The 21,781-nt window shown below is 40.0% G+C and overlaps 1 protein-coding gene across 3 annotated transcripts in view; it reads right to left on the bottom strand.

Annotated features, from left to right (window-relative positions):
* The window catches only part of LOC138743549 (transcription factor SOX-30-like), a 57,200-nt gene extending 35,421 nt beyond the window's left edge, over positions 1-21,779 (bottom strand). The window contains exon 1 of one of the 3 annotated variants that reach the window (XM_069899047.1): positions 21,609-21,779. In XM_069899047.1, the coding sequence (XP_069755148.1) occupies positions 21,609-21,647 (39 nt within the window). In that variant the 5' untranslated portion in view covers positions 21,648-21,779. Of the gene's footprint in view, positions 1-20,699; positions 20,828-21,608 lie in introns of those variants that run through there. The other 2 variants (XM_069899045.1, XM_069899046.1) reach the window with 2 other exon arrangements.
* Between the last annotated feature and the right edge of the window lie 2 nt (positions 21,780-21,781).

The raw sequence follows: 21,781 nt of genomic DNA, 5'->3' as shown, positions 1-21,781 counted from the left end.
CACGCTGATCTTTGTGAGGTTTTTCAGTTGGTTGTTTTTCCAGACTCTTTTGTGTAGTCTTCCAAAGGCGCTATTTGCCTTGGCGAGTCTGTTGTCTATCTCGTTGTCGATCCTTGCATCTGATGAAATGGTGCAGCCGAGATAGGTAAACTGGTTGACCGTTTTGAGTTTTGTGTGCCCGATGGAGATGTGGGGGGGCTGGTAGTCATGGTGGGGAGCTGGCTGGTGGAGGACCTCAGTTTTCTTCAGGCTGACTTCCAGGCCAAACATTTTGGCAGTTTCCGCAAAACAGGACGTCAAGCGCTGAAGAGCTGGCTCTGAATGGGCAACTAAAGCGGCATGTTACCTTATGCCTAATTAAGTGAAACCCAATTCTAGTGGCATAGCTATCAATCACATTTCTTCTGCTTTTAACATTTTCTTTGACACAGCATAACAAAGCTCAATAAAAGGAAAGGTCAGGTCAGCACTTCACAACAATACTGAGATTGAAAATAGCTGGAGAATAGATAAAATAAATCAAGTTGTCAGATTGTGGGGGTAAAATGTTTCGGAAACTGTATTCTTAGAATGAAAGGAGTTAGAAAGATAAGGAATTTAACACCTCTGATATCTGAAGAAAGACAAATGTAAATGGTTTGAATTCAAATGAGTTTGTTGAGTGGAGAAAACCCTTTTCCGGAGACCATGGGTGAAGAGTTGCCTGTTAGAATTAGTGAAACACAAAATCACAGAAATGCTGGAGGAACTCAGCAGTATCCATCAGAGTTAAAGATATATCAGCAATGATTTGGGCCTTAGGGCTCCAAGATTTGTTAAAAAAAGTAGGCAGGTGTCTGGATTAAAAGTCTGGGCAGAAAGAAAGAAAGGGCAGAGGGAGGAGCATAGACTAGACGACAAAATGATAATTTGACATGTATAGGACTGGAAAGGTGAGAATTAATCGGGGATGGGTGGCTCTGTGAAGAAAGGAGTGAGGGAAGATGAAAGAGAGAGGCACAGATCTTGAGGAAAGGAAATATAAGGATAGATGGGAGGGGAATGAAAATTGGAGGGTGAGTGGAGGTTGGAGGGTTCCCAGACAGAATATGAGGTGTTGTTCCTCCAATTTGTGGGTAGTCTCAGTCAGGCAGAGCACGAGACCATGGAAAGACATGTTGGCATGGGAATGGGGGAGAAACTGAAATGGGTGGCCATTAGGATATCCCCATGATTTTGGCAGACAGTGCTGATGTGCTCAGTGAAGCAATCTCCCAGTCTGTGTGCAGTGTTTCTGATGTAGAGGAGATCACAATAGGAGCACCAGATGCAGTAGAATGACCCCTACAGATTCACAAGTGGAGTGTTGCTTCACTTAGAGGGACCATTTGGGGCTCCAAATGGTGGTGAAGAAGGAGATGTAGGTTCAACAAATGGTGGTGAGGAAGGATATATGGGTGCAAATGTAGCACTTCCTGTGGTCACAGGGATAGGTGCCAAGGGGGTCATTGTGGGAAGGAAGAACTGGATGAGGGAGTCACAAAGGTAGCAGTCTCTGTGGAAGGCAGAGAAGAAGCTGTGTCTGGTGGTGGGATCATGTAGTAGGTGGTGGAAATGGCTAAGGATGCAGAGGCTGGTAGGTGAGGACACATCCAATCCTGTCCTTGTTGTGCACGTGGGTGGAGATGACCAAGGCAGATGTGGAGGTAATGGAGGATATGCGGGCAAGGGCCGAGTTGATTTTAGACATATATACAGCATGGTAACAAGCCTTTCCAGCCCATGACCCCCGGCCGCCCAATTACACCCAATTAACTCCCATACGTTTTGAAGGGTGGAAGAAACTGAAGCACCCAGAGGAAACCCATTCAGACACAGGGAACACATTCAAACTCCTTACTGACAGCATCTCATTCTAACCTGGGTGGGTGGGACTGTAACAGCATTGCAATTACCACTATGCTAACCATGCCGCCCCACAGTTAATGGTAGAAAGGAAGCTACGTTGTTTTGAAGGAGAACAATTTTTGGATGATCTCACATAGAAGAACTCACCCTGGGAGCAGATGTGACAGAGATGGGGGAATTGTGCAAGAGGAACGGGATCCTTACAGGGGACACAGTGGGGAGATGTGTAGTTGAGGTAGCCATGGGAGTTGGTGGGTTTTTCGATAGTTTGTCTCACATGATGGAGACAGAATGGGAAGAATGTTGACAGAAATGGACAAGTGAATTTGAGGTCTTTTGAGGTTTGCATTAGTTCTTGTTTTCTGATCACGTTGGGAAGCAAGATTTTCCAAACTTGCTCAGATCAGAACTGTATAGGAATTGGTGGTCATTGCAAGGAAAATAAATACTTACCACACATGGCTTTTGCTGATGTTTAAATTACCAAAAGAAAAGTGAAATTTCTACTCAGTTCTATTCAACAACTGAATTATTAGTATCCAGTTGGATTTTTTAAGAGGCAGGATAGATTTTTAATTAATTGAGAGAAAGATGTCTGTGAGCAGTTAAAAGTAGTGGAGGTAGCCAAAGCGGGTTAACTATTAAAATGCAAGGATTTTTTTTCACAAAAAGTATACATTTTCAGAATCATGATGGATCTAGAGTGGATCAGCAATACCATGGGTAAGTTAAGTTAGAGAATGTCAGAATTCTCTGATAAACAGAAAGAAAAAGAAATTGCAAATTTTACTGAATCATTGACAAAACAAAAAAAAAAGAAATATTTACTGATTTTTGAGAACACTTGGCCAACAAGATTAGAACTTTAGTCAAAGGCCGTACGGTAAGTTGCTTTAATACAAATGATGGTAATACAAAGGGGCTAACAAAGTCCAAGATGATGCCAAATGAATCACTTAAGTTCTACAGATGAACAAAGTAGGCATTATGATGCATGATATAAATATTGTTCCAAAATCCATAGGATGCACCGTCCTGCTTTATATCAAAATCATTGTTTGTCCAATATTCAATGCATAGTTTCTCAACGGATAGATGTATTTCTCTGCAACAACCTCCACCTTGCCACAGCACTGAAATAGCCCAAAAACAGTCAAGAGTATCTTTCTTGACATAAAGCAGGACGGTGCATCCTATCGATTTTGGAATTGCTCCAATTGTAGGATGTGGGAAGTCAGGGACAGCATATTTGTTCCTGATGACTACGCTAGTAAAAGGTGCGAATAGCAGCAGCTGCTGACAAACTGAGTTCGGGAACTGGAGCTGGATGAACTTCAGATCTTAAGGGAGGCAAAGGTATGATAGACAGGAGTTTCAGGGAGAGAGTCACCCCTAAAAGTCAGGAGACAGGTGATTGTCAAGAGAGAGAAGGGGAAGAGGCAGAAAGACCAGAGCACCCCTGTGACCATTCCCATTAACAATAGCTACACTGTTTTGGATACCATTGGTGAGGACAACAAACCAGGGACAATTTGTAGTGGCCGCATCTCTGGTACTGAGACTTGACCCTCAGCTCAGAAAGGAAGGAGGGAAAAGAGGTGAACAATAGTGATAGGGTATACTGGAGTTAGGACAGATAAGAGATTCTGTGGGAGAGATTGAGAATCGCAGATGGTGTGCTGCCCTCCTGGTGCCAGGGTTTGTAATATCGCAGATTGAGTTCTCCCTATTCTCAGGAGGGATGGTGAGCAGCCAGATGTCTTGGCTCATGTAGGGACCAACAACATGTGAAGGAAGCATGAGGAGATCCTGCAAGGAGAGTTTAGGGAGTTAGGTGCAAAGTTTTTTTTAAATTTTTTTATTTTTCACACCATAAATCACATTAGCCATGATACACACTTTTTCTTTTTCACACATATACAGTGACTTTTTCTCCCCCCCCACTCCCTCCTCCCAAGCCACCCCCCCACCCCCCTTCCCATCCATTTTAGGTATACAATCTAGGTTACATTAAACCAGTCAGACAATGTTGTCATTCAACAAAAATACACCAGAAATTCTACTGAGTCCATTCTTTTCTTTCCTTCTCCTTCCATCAACTTAGGTAATGCTTGTCCCCGGTAGGTTTTATTTAATGTAAGGCTCCCATATTTGTTCGAATATTTCAATATTATTTCTTAAACTATATGTTATTTTTTCTAATGGAATACATTTATTCATTTCTATATACCATTGTTGTATTTTCAAATTATCTTCCAATTTCCAGGTTGACATAATACACTTTTTTGCTATGGCTAGAGCTATCTTAACAAATCTTTTTTGTGCATCCTCCAAATCAATTCCAAATTCTTTGTGTTTTATGTTACTTAGGAGAAAGAACTCTGGATTCTTTGGTATATTGTTTTCTGTAATATCTGATTGAGATCTTCCCAAAAATTTTATACTCTCTCACATGTCCAGATTGCATGAATTGTTGTTCCCATTTCTTTTTTACATCGAAAACATCTATCAGATACTGTTGGGTCCCATTTATTTAACTTTTGAGGTGTAATGTATAGTCTGTGTAACCAGTTATATTGTATCATACGTAGCCTCGTATTTATTGTATTTCTCATCGTTCCAGAACATAATTTCTCCCATGTTTCCTTTTTTATCTTTATATTTAAATCTTGTTCCCATTTTTGTTTAGTTTTACCATTTGTTTCCTCATTCTCCTTTTCTTGCAGTTTTATATACATATTTGTTATAAATCTTTTGATTAACATTGTATCTGTAATCACATATTCAAGGTTACTTCCCTCTGGCAAATTCAAATTGCTTCCTAATTTATCCTTCAAGTAGGATCTCAGTTGGTAATATGCCAGCGCTGTATCTCCAGTTATATTGTACTTATCTCTCATTTGTTCAAAGGATAAGAATCTACTTCCTGAAAAACAATTTTCTATTCTTTTAATCCCTTTTTTTTTCCCATTCTCTAAAGGAAAGGTTATCTATTGTAAAAGGGAGTAACTTATTTTGCGTCAATATTAGTTTTGGTAATTGATAATTTGTTTTATTTCTTTCTACATGAATCTTCTTCCAAATATTGAGGAGATGATGTAATACTGGAGAAGTTCTATGTTGCACCAATTTTTCATCCCATTTATATAATATGTGTTCAGGTATCTTTTCCCCTATTTTATCTAATTCTAATCTCGTCGAGTCTGGTTTTTCCCTTGTTTGATAAAAATCTGATAGGTATCTTAATTGTGCGGCTCTATAATAATTTTTAAAGTTTGGCAATTGTAAGCCTCCTTGTTTATACTATTCTGTTAATTTATCTAGTGCTATCCTCGGTTTCCCCCCTCTCCACAAAAAATTCCTTATTATTTTCTTTAACTCTTTGAAGAATTTTTCTGTCAGTTGTATTGGCAATGCCTGAAATAAGTATAATATCCTTGGAAAAATGTTCATTTTAATACAGTTTATCCTTCCTATTAGTGTTAGTGGTAAATCTTTCCAATGCTCTAAATCGTCCTGTAATTTTTTCATTAGTGGATAATAATTAAGTTTATATAATTGGCCGAGATTTTTGTTTATTTGTACACCTAGGTATCTTATTGCCTGCATTTGCCATCTGAATGGAGATTCCTTCTTAAATTTTGAGAAATCCGCATTATTCATAGGCATTGCTTCACTTTTATTTACGTTTATCTTGTAACCCGACACTTCTCCATATTCCTTCAATTTCTTATATAATTCTTTTATTGATAGTTCTGGTTCTGTTAAGTACACTATAACATCATCCGCAAATAGACTGATTTTATATTCCTTGTCTTTTATTTTTATTCCTTTTATATTATTATCTATTCTTATCAATTCTGCTAGTGGTTCTATAGCTAACGCAAACAATAAAGGTGATAGTGGGCATCCCTGCCGCGTTGACCTGCTTAAGTTAAATTGCTTTGATACATGTCCATTTACTGTCACTTTCGCTAACGGTCCCTTATATGATGCTTTAATCCAATTAATATACTTCTCCGGTAAACTGAATTTTTGCAATACTTTGAACAAATAATTCCATTCTACTCTGTCGAAGGCCTTCTCTGCGTCTAAAGCAACTGCTACTGCAGGTGCTTTATTTCCTTCTACTGCATGAATTAAGTTAATAAATTTACAAATATTGTCTGTTGTGCGTCTTTTTTTGATAAATCCAGTTTGGTCTAAATTTACCATTTTCGGTACCTGCTCTGCTAATCTGTTTGATAATAGTTTAGCTATTATCTTATAATCTGTGTTTAGCAAAGATATTGGTCTATATGACGCTGGTGAGAGTGAATCTTTCCCTTGTTTTAGTATTACTGTAATTATTGCTGTTTTACATGAATCTGGTAAGCTTTGTGTTTCATCAATCTGGTTGATTACATCCAGGAGGGGCGGAATTAATAAGTCTTTAAATGTTTTGTAGAATTCTATTGGAAATCCATCCTCTCCTGGTGTCTTATTATTTGGTAATTTTTTTATTATCTCTTGTATTTCTACTGTTCCAAATGGTTCTGTTAATTTATTTTGTTCGTCTATTTGTAGTTTTGGTAGTTCAATTTTAGTCAAAAATTCATCTATTTTCCCTTCTTTCCCTTCGTTTTCAGTTCGGTATAATTGTTCATAGAATTCTCTAAAGTTTTCCTTAATTTCTTTTGGATTATATGTAATTTGTTTGTCTTTTTTCCTTGATGCCAATACCATTTTCTTAGCTTGTTCTGTCTTAAGCTGCCATGCTAGGATTTTGTGCGTTTTTTCACCCAGTTCATAATATTTCTGTTTTGTCTTCATTATATTCTTCTCTACCTTATATGTTTGTAATGTTTCATATTTTATTTTTTTATCTGCCAATTCTCCTCTTTTAGTTGTATCTTCCTTCATTGCTAATTTTTTTTCTATATTTACTATTTTCCTTTCCAACTGCTCTGTTTCCTGATTATAGTCCTTCTTCATCTTGGTTACATAACTTATTATTTGCCCTCTAATAAATGCTTTCATTGCATCCCATAGTATAAACTTATCTTCCACAGGTGCAAAGTTGAAGGATGGGACCTCCAGCATTGCGATCTTAGGATTGCCACCCATGCTACTTGCTAGTGAGGCTAGAAATAGGAAGATAATGAAACTAAATATGTGGCTGCGAAGATGGTGCAAGGGGGAGGGTTTCTTGTTTCTGGACAATTAGGATCTGTTCCAGGGAAGGTGGGACCTGTTCTGACAAGACAGTGTGCACTTGAACTAGAGGGAGACTAACATCCTAGCAGGTAGTTTTGAGAATGCTGCTCTGGTGGGTTTAAACTAGATTTGCAGGGAGAGGGGAACCAGAATGTTAGAGTAGATAGTGAGGTGGAGTATGATAAGGGTCATGTGAGGACTGCATGTATAGACAGAAATCAGATAAAAATGTTCTCAGAGTGCATCTATTTCAATGCAAGGAATATTGTCGGTAAGGCAGATGATCTTAGGGTGTGGATTGGTACATAGGATTACAACATTGTTGCTATTAGTGAACTTGGTTGCATGAGGGGGGAGGACTGGAAAGTCAACGTTCCTGGGTTCCATTGTTTCAGACATGATGGGGAGGGATGAAAGGGGGAGGAGTGGCATTGTTAGTTAGGGAACATATCTCAGCAGTGCATTGACAGGACAGCCAGAGGACTCTTCTACAGAGGCCATATAGGTGGAGCTGAGGAATGGGAAAGGTGCGATCACGCTGATAGGGTTATATGATAGACTCCCAATAGTCAGAGAGAATTGGAGGACCAAATCTGCAAAGTGATAGTAAGAAACAGAAAATTGTGACAGTATCAGATTTTAAAGGTCCTTATATTGACTGGGATTCCCATACTGTAAAAGTGCTGGATGGCTTAGAATGTGTTCAGGAAAGTTTTATAAACCAATATATAGAGGTACCAACGAGAGAAGATGTAATACTAGATATCCTATTAGGGATCCAGTGACCATAATGTCATTAGTTACAAGTTAATTATGGCTCAGGATAGGTCTGATTTGAGTTGGAGAAAGGCCTATTTTGTGGAAATGCGAAAGGATCTAGGAAGAGCGGATTGGAATAAGTTGATTTCTGGCAAGGATGTGTCCAGTAAGTAGAAGGCTTTGGTGAAATTTTGAGAGTGCAGAGTTTGCATGTTCCTACCAGGATTAAAGGCAAAGATAACAGGCATAGGGAACCTTTGTTTTCCAGGGATATTGGTGATCTGGTTAAGAAGATGAGAGAGGTGTATAACAGGTATGGGCAACAAGGAGTAAATGAAATACTTATAGAGTATAGAAAATGTATGAAAAGACTAAAGAGGGAAATCAGGAAGGCAAAAAGGAGACCTGAGGTTACTTTGACAGATAATGTGAGGTAAATCTGAATGGTTTTTACAAGCATATTAAGAGTAAAAGGATAGAAAGGGACAAAATTGGTCCCCTAGAGGATCAGAGTGGTTAGCTATGTGTGGAGTCTCATGAAATGGGATGGTGGAGGGAAGATCTTTAGAAGTTTTTTTTGCATCAGTATTTACTCAGGAAACTGGCCTAGTGCATAAGGAAGGAAGGGAAACAAACAGAAGTGTCATGGAACATATGGAGATTAAGGCTTGTGACCTTACAGCGAATAAAGGCAGACAAATCCCCCAGGCCGGATTTGATTATCCCTCAGACTTTGAGCCAGACTAGTGTAGGAATTACAGGGGGCCTGGCAGATATATTCATAGTGAACAGAAAATATGACACCTTTAGTTCAGACACAAGTTATTTGCAGGAATGGCTGCAGAGACTGGATATCCAACAACATAGGAAATTATGGGAAGGAATGCCTGATGCAGAACTAAATGTCAACAACTTGCATGTGGAAATGATCCCCTGCATTTGTCAAGGTATTGGCAAAGGAAAGCCCAAAGTCCTGGAGAACTTATAATAACAGTGTGCTGCATAATATAAGGAGCTGGTGATTGAAGGAGATGCCATTTCTAGATATTTTAAAGCCAAAAATGTAGAACACTACAGCACAGAAAATAGACAATTTGGCCTTTCTAGTCTGTGCTGACCATTATTCCATTAGTCCCAATTACCTGCTCCCATTCCATAACCCTCCCGACCTCACGAGTGAGGTGCTGCAGGATTGGAGAGTAGCTCAAGCTGTTCCATTGTTTAAAAAAAGCTCCAAAAGTAAACCATGTAATTATAGGCTAGAGAGCCTGATGTCAGTAGAAGATAAATTATTGGAAGGAGATCTGAGAGATACGATATATAGGTATTTGGATAGCCATGGGCTGATTAAGGACAGTCAGTATGGCTTTGAGTGTGGTAGGTCATGTTTAATGAATCTTGTAGTGTTTTTCAAAGAAGTTACCAAGAAGGTAGATGAAGGAAAGGGTGTGGATGTTATCTACATGGACTTTAGTAGGGCATTTGACAAGGTCCTGCATGAGTAGTTCAGAAGACACTAGGTATCCATGGAGAGGTTGCAAACTGGATTTTAAATTGGGTGTGTGGGAGAAAACAGAGAGCGGTTGTGGATTGTTGCTTCTCAGACTGGAGGCCTGTGACTAGTGGTGTGCCTCAGGGATCTGTGTTGGGACCATTGTTGTTTGTTGTCTACATCAATGATCTGGATGATACTGTGGTAAATTGGATGACACAAAGATAGGAGGTGTAGTGGACAGTGAGGAAGATTTTCAAAGCTTACAGAAGGATCTGGACCAACTGGGCGAATGGGCCAGTAAATGACAGATGGAGTTTAATGCAGACAAGTGTGAGGTGTTGCATTTGGAAGAGCAAACCTAGATAGGACATACACAGTAAATGGTATGGCAATGAGGAGTGGAGAGTTAAAAAGAGATCTGGGAATACAGATACATTGTTCCCCAAAGAAGGCGTCACAGTTGGACAGGGTTGTAAAGAAAAGCTTTGGCATCTTAGCCTTTATAAAGGCTAAAACGTGTTTAAAATGTGAGACTGAGATCTCAGGAACTTTTTTTTTATATGTTACATGGTCATGCATGAAGGTGAGGCCATTTTGGCAAGATATCACAGAAAAATTAACCAGGATAACAGGAGTTAGGGTTAGGGTTTTAATACTCTGTTTCTCTAATATGCTCAATTGAAAGTTTATAAATACACTGTAAATGTTTCTGTTTCTTCAATGCATTTTAGAAATCCACCCATGCTTTGTTAACCTGTATCCTTCTTTAACTCAACATCTAGCTTTTGCTTTTTCCTCCATGAAATGCCTTAGAATGCTATTGAACAAGTGATGTTAGCGTGTATTGAACTAATCTGAGAACCTTATTCTAAAAGAAAGAGACCAAATTCATTTTTATTTGCTGTAATATCACCATCTTATGAAATCTCATTTAGAAGGTAAACCTAATTAAATTTAAAATTCATGATTATATATTGCAATTACTGGTAAGTGATGCTCCATCCTCATCTAAATTTGTATACATCTACAAGATGATCATTCTTTATCAGTGATTTAATTTTTTTTCCACACTTCTCACAGTATGATATTGTTCTGAGAGAAACAATGTTTGGTTTTGGTATTCCAAATTATTGCTTTATTCATGATAGCACTGTTCTGGCTGGTAAAGTAAACATTATTTATTTTATGCTTTTTTCTGCCCTTGTCCCGACTTCCCTGTCAAACTTGAATCCTCTTATTTGCTTTCAGTATAGCAGTGGCTTCAAGTGTTGATACAGGAGGTATTCTTTGATCCTTTAGGTGTTGATACTACACAAGTCCACATTTAATGTAATTTTGGAATGTACAAAATATGCTTTTTCAACAAAATATATTGTACTTTTATTTTTGCAAGAAATATATATATATATTACTTTTTTCAGAAAAATACATAATTGACAATGTATTTTTACAAAATCTTGGCAAGAGATTCCTCTCCCAGGGTTAGCATTGTGTGGCAAGCAAAGGTTAGATTTTTAGTGCATTATTTATAACTTCAGATGCACAAGCCAGACCATTATGTAGAAACTTTAATATTACCAGATCTAGTTGAATATAATACTTACCCTTAAACTAATGGGAGAGAAATTGATGAGATGATAATGAGGCATTTACGTTTATTAATAATTTTCAAAATGTACAGAAATTTGCACACAAGACTGAAACAGTCTAGTATTTTTCACTCTTTGCAATATCAGAGATGTTATTCTGTCACGCGCATTATTGACAACAACCAATGCAACAAAAGGCTCAACAATGAAGCTGGCGAAATTGCTCGATGCGCAACATTAATACATATTGAGTACAGAACCAAAAATAGACTCAGCCATAAGGGGCTACACATTAGATATATATAATATGATGGGAAATGGTTTTATGTAGATGAATTAATTTTGACTCATAAATATAGATTCAAGAATTCAAAATGACAACACACTGGATAAAGTAAGTACTGGGGAAAATTACTTCAATAAATACAGATGGGACAAATTAGATTCAGTGTATTCAAGTGTTCCAGTTTGGTACAAACAACAAGAACCCACATACAGTTTGGTTAATAAAAGGTTACATGGGGTAAAGGAGAAAATAGATCTGGTTTGCAGATGCATAAATTATAAAAGCTGCAAACATGTTAATGCCATTACAAAAGGCAAACGATGCACAAAAGGTCATATTTGGATGCTAACAATGAAGGCTTTGGCTCAAAATGTCTACTGCCTTTTATTTCCTATGGATGGTGCATGACTTGCTGAGTTTCCTTCAGCATGTCAGTGCACTGAAGAGCTTCACTTTGAGAAAACCTTGAAGCAATTTCAGTATCCTTCTGGAATTATCTTCTTTGGATGGCATTCAGAATAGAGTTCATGTTTAGGCATATGGAGTCAGGCATGTAGGTCATGTGATCTACACATGATCAGTGTGATCAGAGCCTCAATGGCAAAGATGATGGCTGCACATGGAAGCAATGGCTAAACTGTGGAGTGGTTGCTAATTAACCACCCATCAAGATCCACCTGCCCATTCTTAACTAGCAGAGAACCCACAAAACTGGGGGAGAATCAAAAAACACAGAAATGCTGGAAGAATTCAGCAGGTCACTCAGCATCCATAGCAGGTAAAGATACATAACCAACATTTCAAGCCTGAGCTCCACTTCAACGTATGAGGGTAAAGCAGGAAGAAAGCATCTTTCTGGTGGTGTCTGAGAAAAATTTCTTGAGGAAAGCTGATTGACATCCAGTGAATGAGGAATTCTTCTTAGTGACCTCTGCAATTGGGTGAAAGTTCTCAATTTTCCCTCATTCACATTAACTTTCAAATCAGTCGTGGACAATTCCTCAACAATGTCATTTCGTTTTGTATCACTATTCCTTTTATCTCAAAACTTCTATGAATCTTCATTAATCACTGCTCCTTCTAACCTGATTGGTTCTGCATGTATCCGTCTACAATCCTTTCCCTCAAGCCAAAGGTTAACTAAATATGTTTTACTCCCAAAAAGCAGAACAAATTAACCAGTCTCATCTCAATAATCAGCAAAGTGGCAAAATGTGACCAGGTGGTGACATTGAAGACCTTAAAGAAATGTCGCAAATATATCTTTACCCCCTATAAATTTAAATTAAGATATACAGCATGATAACAGGCACTTTTGGTGCAGGAGCCTGAGCCACCAAATTGCGCCTGATTGACCTACACCCCTGGTATGTTTTGAAGGTATGGACACTGTGAGACCGGCTGAGTTCCTCCAGCATTTCTATGTGTTTTTACTAAGATGACATTGAGTTTCCAGCAACATGCTCACCAATTCTGATCCAAATAATGAGCTGCTGATGGAACTCACTGGATCATGATTAATACCCATCCTGACTAATCCAATTTTCTCTTGGCTGACCTCCCAATCTCCTACCTCCAGAAACTGTCCACTTCATCTGTTCACTGTTCCATATTAATAGTCAATCCATAATTGAATTCATCGACAGCATTATTGAAGTTCAAGTTTATTTTCACTGTGGTACAGTGATACTTCCATGAGCAATCTATTAAGTGATCTCTGACATCCATATCACGGCACCAAGTGGGGGGGGGGGGGGGGCAAGAGCATGATTAGAAGAGTATAGAGTGCAAGGAATAGATCAATTTGTACATAGCAAGGAGAGAGGGATAGCACTGTTGTGGTATTGATTCAGGAGCTTGATGGCGGTGGGGAAGAAACATTCTTTAATTTAAGCCAGTTGATTCACAATTTCACATTTTTCAACTTCTTCCCCAATGGGAGGAGGAAAAGAGAGTGTGTCTGTGATGCTATGGATCCTTCAGTATATTGGCTGCTGTTCCTGGGCAGTGGGAGGTGTAGATGGAGTCAATTGAGGGGAAGGAGGCTTGTCTGATGTTCTGAGCTGCAATCGCCTTCTTATATAATTTCTTTCAACCTTGGGCAGAGCAGCTCCCATACCACGGTTCCTTACGATGTCACCTCAACTTATTTATCGAGGATTGGCAACCAGGTGCCCAGGCTTTCCACATCAAGGATTCCAAACATGTCTTCTTTTTTGTAAAATTGAGCATTCTTCCTGTAGTTAAAGGGACTTTCCTTCTTACCATCAGAACCTTAAAAATGTTTCCAGGTGAAAAAACACAACAAATAGTTGCACATTTATTCTTCAACTTAATCATGTGTATTTCCTAATTATAATGCAATATAAAAGTAAACAAATATTGGGTGATCACTTCAGTTCACGAGTATGGCCATAAGCTGCCAATTACTTCCCAGAATCTCATTCAAGGTTCTTTATCCTTAATGTGCTATGATGTTCTGATGAAGCTTAAATACCATCACCTCATGATTCAGTAATAAAATGCACAAAAATGCTGAAGGAATTCAGCATGACTGGCAGTGCCCATAGAAGATGAAGATCTATAACCTTCAAGAAGGGCTCAGGTCCCAAAGGTTGGTTATATAACTTTACCTCCTTTGGATGGAAGTGACAATTCTGGAGGAAGCTAGATACAGGCCAGCTACGGCAGGGAGTGCAGGCCAAGTGGAGCCTACAAAGCAAGAGCAAACACTATAGATTGCTGTGATGCCTCTTTATCCAATGAGTTGAACACTTTTAATGCATGCTTTGAAAAGGAGAACCAAACAGTGCCTAGAATCCCTGGAAAGGTTGAGGACCCTGTGATATCTGTCACTGAGGATAATGTCAGAACATCATTGCATCAGGTCCTGCACCAACCAACTAGCCGGAGTGTTCATGGACCTTTTCAACCTCTCATTGCTGCAGTTAGAGGTCCCACCTGCTTCAAAAGGGCATCAATCATCCGGTGCCCAAGAAGAGTAGTTTGAGCTGCCTTAATGATCATCACCCAGTCGCACTAACTTCTACTGTGATGAAATGCTTTGAGAGGCTGGTCGTGGCCAAAATGAGCATGTACTTAAGCAAAGGTCTGGACCCACTGCAATTCGCTGATCGTCATTATCGCTCCACAGCTGAGGTAATCCCTTGAAAACAGCAATGCATACATACAGCTGCTCTTTATTGACTACAGCTCAGCCTTCAATGCCATTATTTCCTCAGTGCTGGTCAAGAAGCTACCAACTTGGAAAGAGTTAAAAAGTTAAGTTTCCCCGAGATCAATTTTTTTTAAACTTGGAAACATTTTTGACACAGAATTGAAATTGAAATTAAGTAAATATCAACAAAAATTTATTAAAATAGCCTTAGCGATGACTGGAAAATATGTCAGATGAGTATTTGGGAAAGAGTAGATGGCAATCTGAAATAGGTAGCTTTTTCCCACTTGAAAAGATTACATATAATTTACGTAATAAATTTGAAATTTTTCAAAATATTTGGAAATCATATTTTCAAATTGTAGGAATTAAGTTGGGTGAATCTTCCGACTCCTAAAATTAAGATATGTTAGATTTTATTTGATAGTTTTAGTAAGTTTTTGGTAAAATAATATCCAGATGTTTTCTTCCATTTTTTTCCTTTTCTATCGGGCTGTTGGTGAGGAGAGGGGAGGATGGGAGAAACATTTAAAAAGAAAATCACGATGTATTAATTTTTAATGTTTTTGAACAAGAATTTATGTACAAGTTTTAATAAATATGTGAAAATAAATAAAATTTTCAAAAACACCCCTCTGCAACTGGAACCTTGACTGCCTTATCATAAGACCGCAGTCAGTATGAATTGGAAACATTTCCTCCTCACTGATTATCCATACAGACACACCTTAAGGATGTATACTTAGCCCACTGCTCTACTCATTACGCACCCATGACTGTGTGGCCAGGCGCATTTCCAATGCAATCTACAAATTTTCTGCTGACACCACAGTTGTCAGCAGAATTACAAACGCTAATGAGAAAGCGTACAGGAGGGAGATAGATCAGTTCATTGAGTGGTGTCATGCCAATAACCTTGCGTCCAATGACTGGGGACTTCTGAAGAAAGTCAAGGGAACACAACCCAGTCTTCATCGAGGGCTCAGTAGTGGAGAAGGTCAAGAACTTCAAATTCCTGGGTGTCAACATCTCCGTGGTTCTATCCTGGAGCCTCCATGTCGATGCAATCACGAAGAAAGCTCACCAGTGGCTTTACCTTGTGGGTGTTTGAAGAGATTTGGTACGTCGCTGAGGACTCTCAAAAATTTTTACAGGTGTACTACGCTGGTTGCCTTACTGCCTACTATGGAGCTGCCAATTCTCAGGACAAGAAAAAAAAAACTGCATTGAGGACATTTACAAAAGGTGATGTCTTAAAAAGCAGCCTCTATCCTTAAAGACCCCCAGCACCCAGGCCCCCATGCTCTCTTCACTCTGTTCTTCTTTGGCTTGGCTTCGTGGACGAAGATTTATGGAGGGGTGTGTCCACGTCTGCTGCAGGCTTGTTGGTGACTGACAAGTCCAATGCGGGACAGGCAGGCACAGTTGCAGCGGTTGCAAGGGAAAATTGGTTGGTTGGGGTTGGGTGTTGGGTTTTTCCTCCTTTGTCTTTTGTCAGTGAGGTGGGCTCTGCGGTCTTCTTCAAAGGAGGTTGCTGCCCGCCAAAATGTGAGGTGCCAAGATGCACGGTTGGAGGCGATATCAGCCCACTGGCGGTGGTCAATGTGGCAGGCACCAAGAGATTTCTTTAAGCAACTCAAAACGGTCAACCAGTTTACCTAACTCGGCTGCACCATTTCATCTGATGCAAGGATCGACAAAGAGATAAGACAACAGACCCGTCAAGGCAAATAGTGCCTTTGGAAGACTACACAAAAGAGTCTGGAAAAACAACCACCTGAAGAAACACACAAAGATCAGCGTGTACAGAGCCGTTGTCATACCCATGCTCCTGTTCGGCTCCGAATCATGGGTCCTCTACCAGCATCACCTATGACTCCTAGAACGCTTCCATCAGCGCTGTCTCCGCTCCATCGTGAACATTCATTGGAATGACTTCATCACCAACATCGAAGTACTCGAGCTGGCAGAGTCCGCAAGCATCGAATCCATGCTGGTGAAGACCCAACTGCGCTGGGTGGGTCACATCTCCAGAATGGAGGACCATCGCCTTCCCAAGATCGTGTTCTATGGCGAGCTCTCCACTGGCCACCGAGACAGAGGTGCACCAAAGAAGAAGTACAAGGACTGCTTAAAGAAATCTCTTGGTGCCTGCCACATTGACCACTGCCAGTGGGCTGATATCGCCTCCAACCGTGCATCTTGGCGCCTCACAGTTCAGCGGGCAGCAACTTCCTTTGAAGAGGACCGCAGAGCCCACCTCACTGACAAAAAACAAAGGAGGAAAAACCCAACACCCAACCCCAACCAACCAATTTTCCCTTGCAACCGTGTCTGCCTGTCCTGCATCGGACTTGTCAGTCACCAACGAGCCTGCAGCAGACGTGGACATACCCCTCCATAAATCTTCGTCCCAGGAACCTAAAGACGAGCACAAGGACAGCTTCTTCCTTGCTGCCATCAGATTCCTGAATAATCAATGAACCAAAGATATGGCACTTTAAAAAATTTATTGTCGTAAGGTGATTTACCTGAATGTTCGCTCTATGACGCTGCTGACTTGTTCCTGATAATAAATTCTGATTCTGCTTCAATACCTGCTGAGTCTCCAGCATTTTTGTGTTTTTACCATAATCACAGTATCTGCAGATGTCCGTGTTTCACCTCATGTTTCAGTAATATCACTTTACAATTGTATAAAACATTAGTTCAGATACAGGTAGAATATTGCAGGGAGAGACTAGATTGTTAGGGGAAGTATGAGGTGTGCTTAATTGAGAACCTAGTAAAGGGGGCAGATGAAAATGAAGATTAAACACAGACACCTCATCCCTTTGCAGCAATATCTATAACTATAGGAAACAACCTTTCAATCAATAAGGTCTAAACCCCAATGCCCTTAGTCTATTTACATTTTCAATATTCTCTTTCAGTTCTTTGACCAATTACTTAAATCTCAAATCTCAATTAAAATTTAAGTCAATGGAAAGAATATCAGTAAAGGTACAGCATCTAGATATAGCTATATTACATGTTTACTGCTATCAAGCAGGGATAAATTTCTTGGTAAACATTCTCCAGCTTTTACAATGGAATCCACAAAGATCAACAAGATACATAGAGGCTTATTTTACAGCAGTAAATGTGCTCAGGAGCATGAGACATTTGCTTGATCGACTTTTTTACATGATCATTATGATAGCATTTCAATAACATGATTGAAATTAACAGGAATTCCACTTTTATCTCAAAATCATAAAAAAACTTGGGGGTTGCAACTCAACAATTGGAATAATTCCCAAATTATTTCTAGAGAACAATAATAAAATTTAGCAAACTCTTGCTTCACGTCAGCAGCAGAATGAAGCTCATAGAGGTAAACAAGAAAATCTGCAGATGCTGAGGTCTATTGCAGTAACAAAAGTGCTGGAGAAACTCAGCAACATCCATGAGGTAAAAGGCAGTTGATATTTCAGGCCTGAGCCCTTCATCAGGAATGTTAAAAATCTGGCAGACATCTCAATAAAAAGATGTGGTGGGGAGGGAAAAGGGAGGAGTATAGGAATTAGGTGGATACAGGTGAGAGGATGGAAGAGAAATAAACTGAGAAGTGCAAGGGGGAGGGGACAGAAGGTTAAGGAGGATAACTCTCTGATAGGAGAAGGGAAGGGCGTGGGGAGCTGGAGCAAGGGTGACAGAGGGGTGAAGGAAAGAGAGAAATTAGGGCAGGGGGTAAACAGAAATTAGATAAGTAATGTGAATGGTGTTTGGTTGGTAACTGCCAAGTCAAAATAAGGTGTTGTTCCTCCAATTTGCAGGAGGCCTCAATTTGGCAGTTTATGAAACCACGCACAGACATGTTAATGAGGCAATGGTATGTGGAATTAATCTGGAGCATTTTGTTGCTCCAGATGAGTTTCCAGTCAAAATGAACTCTCCAGATGCTAATTATGGGGAGTCAGGAATGGTAATTCTGAGGAATGTCAAGCAAAGATGCCAGACCCTCAAGGAGTATGGAGTTGGGGAAAGAAAACAATGCAGACGTGACGGATCAGCCATGATTTTAATGAATGGCAGAGCAGATGTAGGGCCAGATAGTCTACAACTGCTTCTATTTCTTACGTTAGATTCTTAATTTAAGTGAAGCATGAAATTGCTACATTGATTTACCCCTAGGTTTCACAAATACACTTTTTGACTGGATGCAGTGCCTGCGAAAGATAGAGAATTTGCAGATTGGTCCTGTTGCAAGTCATGAGAGGATTTTCTTGTTCAGTTCATTGTCATGTATCTGCTCCTCCTCCCTCTCCTGTGCTTCCCCTCCTGCTGAAGGGCCTTGGTTAAGGCATTTGTCTTGCATATTAAATTGCAGAGGATAATCCTAATATAGTGAGCATGGAGGGTTCCCCTTAGAAATTGTATCTTAAGTATCGAAGTGGCACTACACACTAGGCTCCCTGAAATACCAAGGTTCCTTTATTGTTATGGAATAAAGCATGTGTAATATTTCAGGAAATTATCTTTCGTCTGCTGCAGGGCAGACAGATTAGCTATCAGCAGAAATTGCCCAGCGCTCCTCACAGTCAGAGAAAAGGGAAGCAAAAAAATCCCCTCAGAGTCACTAAGTATTTGTGCATTTGCCTCCAGCCCTCTTGCAGTCTCCAGTCACACAGGCTTCAGTCCAAACCATAGGAAACCGTGCTCCAGATCCAAACCTTTGACGTGATCAGGAGGCCTTCAGCACTTGCATTCTGGTTCCGATACCTGGCACCCCCTTCAGCCAGTTTCAATCCAATCTTCAGCAGTCCGCAACCTGGTACAAGTTCTTTGACTGCAGCTGTGAGCAGACTGCAGCCTGCATGGATTCCTCATCTCGAGTCACCTACATCCTGTATGTTCTTCAGCCGCCAAGCCCTTCACTAGTTTGCGGCCAAGATCACCATACCTTTATGTAGCAGAACTCTGAATTCACTGAATTCTGAAGAAGTCAAGAGCCAAGGAAGGGATCTGCCCATATCCATGATAACCCAGCCCCCAGGGTTGTCCAGCGTCTGAGGTGTGGGAGGCAATATGGACTGCCAAATAAAGTCATGCAGCTCTGACGAGGTAAAAGCTCTTCATAAATAACCTTAACATCCTGCTGAAGGGAGCGCTTCATCAAGCATCTTGAGTGATCATTTCCTGAGATTCTTGCAATACTCAGAAACCTGAAGACTCACTCAATCTCGAGCAAGGTGGAAACATTCCTTTTATTTTGCAGTGTAAAGCAACAGTGATCGCCATCCCTGATGCTGCAATAAATGATTAAACACAGTAGAATTCAGTCAATGGCACCTCAAATGATCCAGAGGTTACAAATTTAAGGATGAGGGTGATCTGGGCAGAGAACAGGTGCTTGGCTGAAACTGTCCATGAAAATGTCACAGCGCTGACTCTGAAAACATTATACTTTGGCAAAATGCTCCTCAGAGAGCTGTTAGGAAGATGGCTCCTTGTTCAGTTAGAGACGGAGTCTGTAGATGGAAGCTTGTCTTGACTTTCTTCTTTGGGTTCTTCTCCCATGTCTGTCCTGCTCTAATGCCAGTTGTGCAGCTGGTGCAGCACATGAGGTTGAACCACCACTGAGGCATCATTCTATAAACTGTAGTAATGGGACTGGCCCCTATCTAGAGATACTGTGGTCAATTGGAGCTGAATCAATCTTCAGTGTATTTGGCAAAGGTCTACGGACATTTTGTAACTCAATGGATGATCATTTGAATAGAACTGGTCCATAAAACACAATGCTATGAAAAAATGATTCTATTATGACTTGAAGCATAATAACTGTACAAACCATACAGCTTGCTTTCTGTGAGACAAATGACCTCAAATAGCTTCATGAAAGGTCCAGACTCAAAACGCATTGACTGATCATTTCTCTCCATAGATGCTGAGTTTCTCCAGCAGTTTTTTGTCTCGTCATGACTGGAATCCCAGATTGTCATGTTCCACTTCCAAAAAGACTCTTAATACATTCTGAGCAATTTTTTTCCAGACACTTAGTTAAATATTCTCTTAGTAATAAATTACAGTATAAACCACTTTTGAATCTTGTACCTTCAAAATATCAATCAAAGCAAAAGAACCACAAATAAGGAAAACAGGTGAAAATGTTTGCATTCCAAAAGTACCATGCTTTTGAGAAAAGAGCAATGAGCAACGAGTCTGACTATTCCCCAAAACCAAAGCATGGAATTCAGATTTCAACATAATCTGAATAATACTAGAACGTAAAACATGTAACTTTAAAGACATGTATCATTTTACCATGATAATTCTTATTTGATGAGGTCCAAGTCTCATCTGCACCTCTTTTCTGCACAAAACATGAGAATATCAGCAATATGAAATGTCAAATTGCCACGCTGACTGTCTGATTTTCTGGTAATCAAGTGCAGATTATCGGGCAATAAGTTTGCAATGCTTACATCACAATTGAGCTGTCATCCCACCTAACTGTATGGAGTATCCTGACTATCAATACCTGTGGGATAGCCAGAGCAGACCAAGAGCAGAAATATTGCTGATATTAATTGAATTAAGATAAACCAATTAAATGGGCAACTGCTATTTTAAGAAACCACTTGGACTTTCTGCTAAGACTAAAGCTTAGCAAGCAAGCATCCACAAGTGAACCATTATTCCCTTGCTCTTATCTCTCATTGTTAATATTGGTGCAGTTTTATTGCCTGGCAACTCTATCTTAAACGTTACACTCAACATTAATTAAACAATGGAAAAAAAACCAAAAACTTTTTTTGCAATGGTGGCAACTGGCTGGGGCTGCAGACAAAAGGGGTTACAACTCCTGCAAGGAGAAAGGTTAAGAGCAAACGGTGCTGCATATAAAAAAAAACAACCACAAACTCTGAATCACTCTACAGTTTGTGACTAAAATGCAAAATACAGAGAGGACACATTTGACCAAAACCCTCCCCCCTCCCCAAAAAAGTGGTAAAAATTTGGAAAACTTTTTTGGTGGGACCCTCACCCAAGAATGACAGCATCACATTATTATTCCATCTAATAAGGGGAGGGGAGAGGGGGGCCAAATATTGTAGTGGGGGCCAGCGTTGATGGTGGGTCCAAAGTGACCCTCCAATCTTCATAAAAGATGAACTTCGTGCTGCCACCTGCAAATGTCTCCTCTTCTGCCTCTCTTTTCTTTTTTGTTACCTGGGCTGCTTTATTCGGAGATGCCTCCATTGTGATCATTATTTTATTGTGATCTCAGTCAATGGGGTCCCTCCTGCACCCACTCGCCCGCCCTCGCCTTGGGTTGGTTTCGTTACCAACAAACGGATCGAAGCGGTTTGAAAAATCATTGGCCCAGCACGTGGCCGCGGCCC

This window comes from Narcine bancroftii, chromosome 9 (assembly GCF_036971445.1).
Source record: "Narcine bancroftii isolate sNarBan1 chromosome 9, sNarBan1.hap1, whole genome shotgun sequence".
In the NCBI taxonomy this organism is placed as follows: domain Eukaryota; kingdom Metazoa; phylum Chordata; class Chondrichthyes; order Torpediniformes; family Narcinidae; genus Narcine; species Narcine bancroftii.
The sequence above is the reverse complement of the archived record's forward strand: the minus strand, read 5'-3'. Positions and strand labels throughout refer to the sequence as shown.